The following is an 11065-nucleotide window of genomic DNA, read 5'->3' as shown; positions in this document are numbered from 1 at the left end:
CCTTCAAAATATGTGGCATCCTTTCGTTTTTAAGACATTAAAGTGTTATATATAGATACCCAACATGTTTCTAAATTGTGATGTGTTTTCAAAGGGTTTAATTTTTGAGGACTAACACAACTTTATAGTCACTCTGTATTATTGGAAGTTGCTAGTTGCCTAGTAAAATTCAGAGCTTTCAAAGTTGGCCACTTCTAATGGCTCCAAAAGCGACTCGATCTCCTTAGACTCCAATGTTAAATGCCCTACCAGGTTGCTATGGGGGACTGCTGTCTGAGGGCTGTGCCAAAAAAGCCATTGTTATGTAAATGCATGTAGGTTTACTGTACTAAGATCTAGTTTTATTTCTGATAAAAATATCTGGAAAATAATGTATTCCTCAATGATCATTAAAACCTAATGATTTATTTCATATTGCTCCTCAGCCTTTGGCAAATGTACCTTGTGAGATAAATGTCTGAAAGGCTACCTGCTTTAAGTATGTTGGTCTCATTTGAGTTATCAAAACGTGTCTATAATGTCTAATCCAGCCCTAGTTTAAATCAGGGAGTTGTTGGTTCATTTACGGTAATTGTTGTAGCTATGGTTAGATTCCACCCTTTAATCCGATCAACCATCACAGGAATTGATCAAGCGTATTCAACCAAAAGCTACTCATTAAGGTGTTGGATGGATGGCAAAAACCGAATGGATTCAGCTGAATTTAGTTTTAGTTCATAAACTATTTTAATTTAAATTGTAGTTGATAAACTAAAATCAGCAATACTATATTACTAAAATCCACACAAGTCCTCATATTTTACATTTGTTTGCTTGACTGCTATGTTTGTAAAGGGGGTCACGTCTATAGCTGCTGCTTTATTATTTAAGTATTAACAAAACCGCATAAAAAGCATATCACAATTATCGTGGTCAAGGATAAATGCTCCTCAGGCTCAAACAGTGAATGTAATGATGTACAAAAGCATGATGATGTGGTCTCCACTGCGCACAGTAGTGAAGCATAAAGACAAGCTGTCGGACGCTCAGCCACTCTCCACACAGACTGGACTGGACACGGACTACGGTGCAGGCGCAGCAGGAGGAAGAAGACAAAGATGATGTCAGTTGCAGAGAAGAAAGGAATCAGCGTAAAAGAACAGTCCAGAAAATGTGCAGGGCGTTTCTGGAGGCTCTTTCCTCACCTTCTGCTGTGTCTGTCTCTGGTTGCATACGCAGCTCTGGGGGCACTCATGTTCGAGTACATCGAGGGAAAAAGCACGTTCTCTTTCCAGGCCGACTACCATGACTTCCTTGGTCAGATCATCAGTACCGTCCAGAACCTCACCAGTAAGTGACCACACATCTGACATTACTATGCAACTAAACTTTTAAAACTAGAGTATAACGTCAATTGGCTTTCCGATGTTTGCTGATTAAATATGTTGCTGTTTTTTCTATTTTTTTCCATTCTATGAAGAATTTTGACCTAAGCATGCATACACCGCATCATTTGCTCTCAAGTGAACAGACAATAAAAGTATTTTCCCATAGCCCAAAATCACAAATTTGCCCCAGAGGGCTTTATCCCGCCCTAAAAAAATGGCAAAACAGGAGAAACAGAAGGAGACTGGATGAAGAAACCACAGAGACACAGAAACAGAGAAGGATCTCTTTATCAGGGTGGACATAGTGTGACGGATGTCATATGTACAGAATCAACAACATAAAAGGATTTACAATACTTTTGTGTAGATGACAGAAGTCAGCCAAATGTTTTGTTTTAAATGGCCTCTACTAATAACACCTGTAGTAGATATAGATTAACAATGATAATGGTAGTAATGGTGTCAACTATAGTAATGTGACTACTACTACGATGATGATAAAAGCAGCAGTGGAAGTCAGGCAGGACCACTGCTGAAACAACCTGCTCAATGTTTTCTTTTTCAGAAAATGCATCCTCTACACATGGAGAGATTGTGAAGGAAGTGGAGACTAAAATGTTAGGGTTCGATGCCATTTGGTTTCAAAGACCTGAGAGATGGGATTTCTTTGGCGCCATGTTCTTTTGCTGCACTATATTCACAACAGTGGGTAAGTCAATAGGATTGTCTTACTGCAAGTTGATGGCTCATTTATGAAGGTGTGAATAGACTGTATGTCCCCTGACGATTGTCTGTGAGAGTAATACCGTTTCTTGCTCTGAGGGACAAAGTACCCTGATGGTGTTTTTGTGATGTCATCAAGGTTGGCTTAGTGTCAAACCGGCAGGGTTACCTGCATGGCAGGGAGTAGACGTCAGATAACAATCGCAGCTTCCTACTGTCGGCATACCCAAGTGTCATTAAGCAAGAAACTAAACCCCCCCTTGCTGCCCACTGCTCTTGATGCTTGGGAGGTGTTAACTGCAGACATCTTAATGGATGGTACCACTGAAAACGTCTTCTTGTAAAACGGGAAATCAGATTAAAAGTGTTTAAGTGCAACCTATAGGGCAACACTCTTCACTGCATCAGTATACATGTTGTATGATTAGGCGGAAAGGAATGGAAGAGCCCCATTCTCAAAATCTGAGCACAGAGCCATCCTATAGAACATTTTTAACACAATGGTATGTGAGGAGGGAGTTCCACCAAATTCAACTCTACTCAGAGTATACGTCTTTAAAATCCACCACATGTTACACACAGGTTACAATAAAATACAATAGCACAGAAAATGTTTTCATTTTCATCCCCACAACCAGTGTTACATCAAACGAAGGAGTAGAAATGGTCAGGGAAAAATTACTTTGTTTTAAGCGGGAGAAAAGTAACCAACCAATGGCGCCATTTTTCAGTGATAGAAACCTTTATCGGTTTAATGAAGCGTTTGGATAGGGAGGGTAGCGATCGCCGCATGCATCATACATTCTCCCCCTCATTCATCCCACTTCAGGGAGTTCTTAAAGACCAGTTAACAAAGACCAAAACCAACAGCCAAATGAACTACAGCTGATAGTGGCAACTTATTGGTGTGATATAGAAAAGTGTATGACTTGAACTAGTTAAGGAACACATCCTGATCGATAACTCCAAGATCCTTTAAGGTTCTGCGGGATACCAGAGAAGTTCCATGTAGAGAAAATGAATTACGGGACAATCGACTACACCGGGCCTAATAAAATTACCTGTTTTGTCTGGGTTTAAACATCAAGAAGCTGCTGGTCATTCCTGTTTTTTTTTATGTCCTTCAGACATGCTTGACGTTTGGCAAGCTGGTTGGTTTTGTTTACTTTATTTAGATAAGAAAATGACGAAATGAGTTGACGAAACATGTGTTGACTCATTTTATGGACACATAGATGAATCTTGTGAAATTGTCTACACATATTCATGTGCCCGTGGAGATAATTGAATTCAAAGATTTGCACAACATCATTTATCTCAAGGTATGTATTTAAGTGCAGTCTTAGCCAACCAGGCTTGGTAGCTTGGAACCTTAAACTCGTTAGCTGAAAATGTTTCCTAAGATATTATTATTGTCCTTGGCTAACATTTTCTACTTATTACTACTCCATATGTATTTTCCTGTTTAATATAATTAACTAAATCATTTTCTTTCTCATGCTCTTTATTTTCTTGTTTTGTGAAAAATCTGATGCGTATGTACCATATGCCGATACATTATTATGTCTACTACTTTCAAATACATTATAAGTGTGGATAGGAAGCCAACAAATGGATTAGCAGCATTGATAGTCCACAAATCCCTAAAGAGAGGGCACTTTCAGAAAATGCTTTTTACACCACCACAAAAAGCTTATTAGTGGTTGTTAGAGGTTAGTGGTGAATTGTCTTCTGTCCTTTTAGCTGAGAACTTTACTTGTCTCTTCATCGCCTGCATGATTAGGGTTTAAGACAAGGCTCCACCAGATCCATTGTTGTGTTTTGTGTCGTTGGATGTACATTGTTCTGAAAGGGTAACATAAAGATAATTTCACATTTCTTGATTGAAACCAAGGTGTGTATTTTACAGACTGTCATGGCATGCATTATTAGTCCCTGTATCGTTATCAAACTGAGACAGAATACCACTTCTGTATGCGAACCAACCCAACACCCCACTGTCCACTATTGTTCTTGTGCACACTGGGATCCACCATTGGGGCTGGGCTTTGCACATGTGGCATGAGCAAGAAGGCGGCTTCTGCCACTACTTCATACACTTTATCTCTCTGCTGCTTCACGGGGTGGGGAAGGAGTATTTATCAATCATCGTAGTAGCTCCAGTAGCTGTGGTATGCAGAAGCAACTCAGATGATGGTGGCCCAGCGCCTCTCAAGTCATAAAAAAGTTAATTGTAACCTTTAAGGTCACCTAAAAATGTCTTGTTCAGAGTAATATTAATCATAACCTTAAATTTGATTTCTGGTTTTAGGAATCCATTTTTTGTGTTTGTGTACATGATTGTTCTCATCCCCTATTTGAGCTAATCAATAGATCCTTCACTTGTTTCAATGTACTGAATAGCCCATTTTCTCTATTGTTATTGCAGGGTATGGCGAGATCTATCCTGTTACCTTGACTGGTAAGGTGGTATGTGTTTTATATGCCATGGTGGGCATCCCTCTCATGCTTCTGGTCATCCTCGATGTGGGAGACTTCCTTGCTATGCTAATGTCCAGGGCCTACAGGCACATTTATACCCTGCGCAAAATCCTGTGCTCCCACACCTGGTCACCATGGAAGGATCAGAAGAGTGCTGGGCACTCAAGCCACCAGGACCTGGAAGACGGTAACTTTTTTCACAACCAAGACATTGTGATCCATGAGCCACTTGACATTCGGCAGGTACTTCATAGTCAAGCAGATGTACGGCAAAGGTCTATTCAACTCCAAAACAACCAAGAGATATTTGAGAAGATTCTTGCCAGGGAAAATTTACTTAGAAAGACTCCACTGCTCAGAACTCTCTCCTGCCCAGAGCTAGACCGGCTGCCAACACCATCCAAAGGATTTGCCATTTGGGACTTCACAGGGTTAGGGGGTGAAATGGAAATGCTTGATGTACCCTTTGTACTGATTCTCTTCATTGTGTTTGCCTATATATTGTTTGTCGGTTTGATTTTGCCGTTGTGGGAAAAAGATTTAAAGGGCTTTGACCCCTACTACTTCTGCTTCATCACACTCACTACCATTGGTTTTGGCGACATTATGCCCCGTCACCCCAAGTTCTTCATGCTTACTTCACTCTTTCTCATTGTTGGCATGGCCATCATGTCAATGGCTTTCAAGTTAAGCCAAACTCGAATTGTAAGCTGCTACAGCAAATGCATCAAATTCATCAGCAGGGGAAATGTGGAAACTTTTCAAAAATGAAAAGAATGACTTTGTAACTATGAGATTCTCGGTCAACTCCACAAGTTGCACACACTAGTTTTGACACTGCTCCAAAGCAGGTGTCTGTGGGAACTTTTAGGTGTATTATTTGTGCTGGCAGTTCAGTGATTATCACATGCACCCTTTTTATTTTGCTTAACACTTTTACATGGGGAAGAACTGTTGTATTCAAAATTTTGCGATGGAAATGGTAGGAGTAGACTCAGGCAAACGTTTGGCTGTACAGGACTACAGCGGGAGGACCAATAGCACTTTATTAAAAGTTAGAGTGACTAAAGTGCAGTGATTTCTCTACTCTGGCTGGCAGTTGTTATAGTTTGGAAAACCCTCAGAACCTGGTAGTTCATTTATCAAATATTTAGAATAGTCGAAAAACTGCAAAACACAAAATGTGTATTGTAAACATAAGCACTTTGAAGTTATTTGTAGGTTGCCTCAACCATAGTGCTATGAAGACACAACCAATCCATCAAATATGGCTTAGAATCTGTTGTGTGAAACCTAACAACAAGCATTTCAATTAGAATTCATGTGGTAAGGAGGGAACGGGGAATTTGCAAGATGAGACTCCTGGTTAAACGGAATGTCTGAACTCAACCCTAACACTAATTTGTTTAAATCTGTAGCAACAGTGGTGAGGAGCAGAGAAAAAAAAGAGAAACAAAATACTCAATAAGTCGATGATGATGTTGAAGTATCTAAACAGGTTTGTTCTCCTGTATTCCTGAGACAAATAAATTGTGATTAAAGTGATTAAATAATGAATAATAGTAATATATACATTGGCAAAACAAGTATATAGCATGTAGATATAAGATACAATTTATTTTTTCTCCGTGATTTTATACTTTAGAAACATAAAAGAGTGACCCATGCGACATGTTTGCTTCCTTTTCATTTATGCAGGCATTTAAGTCAAGGTTTGTTTGAACATTATTATATTTTTCCTTAGCTGAACCTGGCTGGGCCAGACTGTCGGGTTCAATCATGTTGAGGCTCTATTCAATTGAATATGTCTGTTTGTCGTTCATACTGTGACTGCACTGGGTTTTGTTTCACGTCTTATTATAGAATAAACATTTAGTTCACTTTAACTAAACTATCTATTCAGACTTATTTTGATGACAGACCTCCAGAGAGGGGCCTGCTTCACAAGTCAGACGGGACACGAATTCCTTACACGATACAAAATTATTTGAATTTAATTGAATCTTGTGTCTATAGTTCACTTCACAGCATTAAAGAAGCACAGTCAAAATTAGGACAACAAAAATGCATATTTTGCTGTTGGTTAATGTTAATGAACGCTAGAGTGCTTCGCTGCCCAGATATGATACGCGTGTATAAGTGGCCTTGAACAAGACGCGTAACCCTCAACTGCGCCCCTGATTGGGGGTTTCAGAAAAAAAAGCTAAACTTTGCAGCGATAGGGACGCACCAGACTTCAATGTAGAAAACTGATTTGACGTTGATTTATTTTCTGGACTTTATTCATCCAAATGCGCACTCAAACCTCTAATGGCTTTCCTGTAATCAACCCTTAAGTTTAATAAATAGCTTTGTCATTCAGTACTGTACACAACATGTTTTTTACTCTGATTCTGGGAGGTAGGGTCTCAACTCTGACGTCCTTGCTGAGGCTTCTTCCTGAGTATTTTTTTTCACCATTGAAGTTTTTTTTGGGTAAGGATGTTGCATGTGTGTTGAACGTGTCAACTGTTTGATTTAAATAATATGTGTATGAAATATGATGTTGAGATTAGAGTGTATTAGATATTAGATATGATATAATGCATGCTATATTATGTTTACTTAATGAAGCTTTAGGCCAAAAGGTGTAAGCATTGAATGTATCATGATACTGATGAGATTAGGATCTAATTAGGAAAGCGAGGGATTCCAGGTTCGGTCACCAGATGGAGCCACTGAGGAGGGTAAATGCCTGGACAACCTGGCAATGATCAAACTGGGTGCAGCCAATCACAGGTCCTGTCAGGTAGTGAATGAGCAAAGGGTGTACGACAGCACTGCCAGGCAAACATTCTGATTTTGGGTTAAACATAATGGTTAAGATGTGATAAACTGTGATGATTTAAGATGTGTTATTATTAAAGTATACTAACTATTCGATGATGATATTATGCAGGCTATGTTATGTTCACATGAAGCTTTAGGCCAAAGGTGTGATAATTAAATGTACTGAAATATTAAGTGAATAGGGTTGGTCAGGGATTTTAGATTCGGCCATCAGATAACAACTTATTTTACAGATTCGTCTTATTTTAATCATGATCAAACACCTTCAAAAAATGATATTAATTTATGATTTTTCCTGAATTATTTAATCAAACACCTTCAATACAGGGATATCGCTAGATGTTCTGCAGTGAAACACTGTTATTTTACACATTCTTCCTGTATTATTAAAATCAAACACCTTCAGAAAAGGGATATTACTAAAGATTCTGCAGATAAAAAGTTAGATTACAGAGGTTTCCTATCATTACGATAAAACACCTTCAAAGTGATATCACTAAAGGTTGTGTTATTTTACATTCTTCATGTAACACACACTCATAAAATATTAGCTCTTCATTTTACTGTGGAAAAAAATGAAGAAATTGATATATCTAGAAGATTTTCAACGTTTCAGTTAAACTAGGGGTTGGAAACTCAATTACCAATACAGTACATACCACTATTGACTTTAAAACAAATGGATTCAATGTGTTTAGAAGTAAATTTACAACATCAACTGATTATTCATAAACAGCCCCATGTGAGGAATTGAAAAACTAAAAATTCTCCATCTTGACTGTTAGTTACACAGTCATGGTGACTTGTTGACTTCACCATTGAAACAGGTGGAGAAAGCAACACGTTGAGCTGAGGGGGTGGTGTTTTTTTGCCATTCAGTTCTATTTCATCCTTACTGACCGCCAGAGGCATCTTCTGTCTTTATCGTCACCTGTGACCCCGGATGACCCGCCCGGCATGTGTCATCCTGAGACCAGTCCTATTTCATCTTCTCGCTATGCAGGTAGCTATTCTGGTAGTTAAACGATCTAATTCTCTAAAATTGAGACGTGTTTCAGCTTTTGCGTGTTGCGGACCTCCCACCCTCCAAAGGCTGCGACAAGCTGCCCCTCTTAAGAGGGAAAGACGCGCTTCGCCGTGAGGTCCATCACGGACCACCTGAAGTGCAAAGAGGGAAATCGGTGAGGTTGATTCCAATTATTCCCTAACTGCTGTCGTTTTCTTTCCACGTTTGGCAGAGCGCCACTGCACTGAGCTGACGAAGGGGCACGTCAGCGCCGTCCCAGTTAGCGCCATCAGCTAACTTGAGGATACTAACTTCACGTTGGTTAGATCATACTGTTATTTTCATAACCATTACTGTACAGGGCTACATTTGTTTGAGCAAACCTTTTACAGTTAGCAAGGTGTTCTCGCTTAAGACTGACTGATGCGATACTAATTGACTAGGTCAACAGTAGCACGCTGATTATCTGTGTTGTGGCTATCACATTATTCAGTTGTTTGATAAACACTGCGGCTGGGCTCCACAGTAGCAGAATGCTCCCCCTCAAGCTCACAGTATTCCCTTTGGACGTTAATATCTGAAGCAATTTCCTAGTAAAGAGTGTCCTCGCTCCCTTCTCACAGTAGCAGAGTGCTTCTGCTCAGGCTGACTGGTGGGACGCCAATATCTGCAGAGACACCCCTGTGAAGAGTGTCCTCACTCCTCTTTATTATATTACATTACGTGTCATTTAGCTGATGCTTTTATCTAAAGCGACTTTGACCATGTCCTGGATGTAAGCTGGACCAGATCCATTCACAGCATGGTACCAATTGAGCACCAATGTTTTGAACTGGATGCAGGCAGCCACCGGTAGCCAGTGAAGAGAGCGGAGGAGTGGAGTAGTGTGGGAGAATTTCGATGGTTAAAGACCAGTCGAGCTGCTGCCTTCTGGATGAGCTGCAGAGGTCGAATGGCGGTAGCAGGGACACCTGCCAGGAGGGAATTGCAGTAGTCCAGCCGGGAGATGACAGGAGCCTGAATCATAACCTGCGCTGCCTTCTGAGTGAAAAGGGGACGTATTCTCCTGATGAGAGAATTAGTTGGGTGTCATTGGCATAGCTGTGGTAGGAGAAGCCATGCGAGCGAACAACGCCGAGAGAGTTGGTGTAGAGCGAGAAGAGGAGGGGACCCAAGACGGAATCCTGAGGAACTCCAGTAGTAACATGACAAGGTTCCAACACAGATCCTCGCCTGGTGCGGCCGTCGATGTAGGACGAGAGAAGGGAGAGAGCAGAGCCTGAGACACGAAATTAGGATCTGTGGTTGACTGTGTCAAATGCAGCTGAGAGATCCAGAAAGATAAGGACAGAGGAGAGAGAGGCGGCTCTAGCAGTGTGGAGTTGCTCTGAGACAGCAAGGAGAGCAGTCTCTGTGGAATGGCCTGCCTTGAAGCCTGACTGGTGGGGGTCAAGGAGGTTGTTATGGTGGAGATAGGAGATGAGTTGGTTAAAGATTGCATGTTCAAGGGTTTTGGACAAAAAGGGAAGAAGAAAGAACGGTCTGTAGTTGTTTTCTTCAGAAGGGTTGAGGGTAGGTTTCTTCAGGAGAGGGTTAACTCTTGCCTCCTTCAGAGAATTATAGGATTGGGTTTATTTCTCTGGCCTTTTGCAACAACTGTCGAGGTGAAGAAGGCTAGAAGCCTCTCTCACTGCCAGTCCTGCTAACATCCAGCAGAGTGCTTCCGCTTAAGCTGCCAGAACGCGACCATGTTTTATTCTCCCAGCTGTAGGACCTGTAAGGATCCTCTTCAGCCAGAGGACAGTCATGACCTCTGCCCTCTTGCCTTGGCCTCAAGCAGGGAGGGAGAGTCTGTCGGAGGAGGCATGTATGAACTGCGGCATCATGCCTCGAGCGGTGCGGGGTAGAACGCTTGGGCGAAGACGACGCCCCCGTCAGGGCAGCTGGATCCAGCTCAACCTGCCCGTTAGACACTGGGCCACAGAGGCTTGCTCAAAAAGGGCTAAGGCCAGCAGGCTGTCCCCTAGAGTTGATCTCCTTACCCCAGAGCTAGCCCAGTTGAAAATGCAGGAGGGGCCGAAGCTGCAGACCGACCTGAGCCTGAGGAGGACGCTATCTCACTAACTGCGTCTCTTCACTGAGTACAGCAAAAAGGGGCTCTCCCACACCCCTGTGCCGGGTTCATATTCCTCAGCGCAGAGCACGTCGGAAAGAGCAGTCGATAGCTCCATGGCGTTTGTCATCCACACGATGCTGCCATGCCTGCAGTTGGACGCGCAGCTGCCGGCGTTTGTCATCCGCACGGTGCTGGCACGCCTGCAGTTGGACAAGCAGCTGCCGGAGCCGCCGTTGCCAAGTGCCTTCTTCAGGTGCGTGCCTGGTTTGGCTGGCGCAGTCACCCTTGTAGGAGGGTCCTCCGTACCGTCCCAGTGGAACCCATTGAGCTGTTCGGGTCAGCCGATACACAGGCGCTTCAGCCCCCCAAGGCCAGTCTCAGCCCTCAGCTCGCCCCAGTAGCTGCCACAGGCCTGGGCATCCCGCTATGAGCCCGCTACCCGCACAATCCCACCACCCCCCTAGACAATCTCCGACTTTCAATCGTTGCCGCCCCAAAGCCTCCAGAGGCCGGCGGTCTTCTCTCCCAGCAGCAGATCAGCTA

At 42.3% G+C, this 11065-nt stretch overlaps 1 protein-coding gene across 1 annotated transcript; it reads left to right on the top strand.

The window, feature by feature from the left end:
- The first annotated feature begins 1028 nt into the window (after positions 1-1028).
- kcnk18 (potassium channel, subfamily K, member 18) lies at positions 1029-7459 on the top strand. The gene is made up of 3 exons (XM_040177735.2): positions 1029-1329; positions 1933-2076; positions 4519-7459. Exons 1-3 carry the CDS (start codon positions 1098-1100, stop codon positions 5340-5342), a joined length of 1200 nt encoding a protein of 399 aa, XP_040033669.1. The 5' UTR covers positions 1029-1097; the 3' UTR covers positions 5343-7459.
- The last annotated feature ends 3606 nt before the right edge of the window (positions 7460-11065 follow it).

The sequence above is a fragment of the Gasterosteus aculeatus genome, chromosome 6 (assembly GCF_964276395.1).
Source record: "Gasterosteus aculeatus chromosome 6, fGasAcu3.hap1.1, whole genome shotgun sequence".
Lineage (NCBI taxonomy): Eukaryota > Metazoa > Chordata > Actinopteri > Perciformes > Gasterosteidae > Gasterosteus > Gasterosteus aculeatus.
The sequence above is the reverse complement of the archived record's forward strand: the minus strand, read 5'-3'. Positions and strand labels throughout refer to the sequence as shown.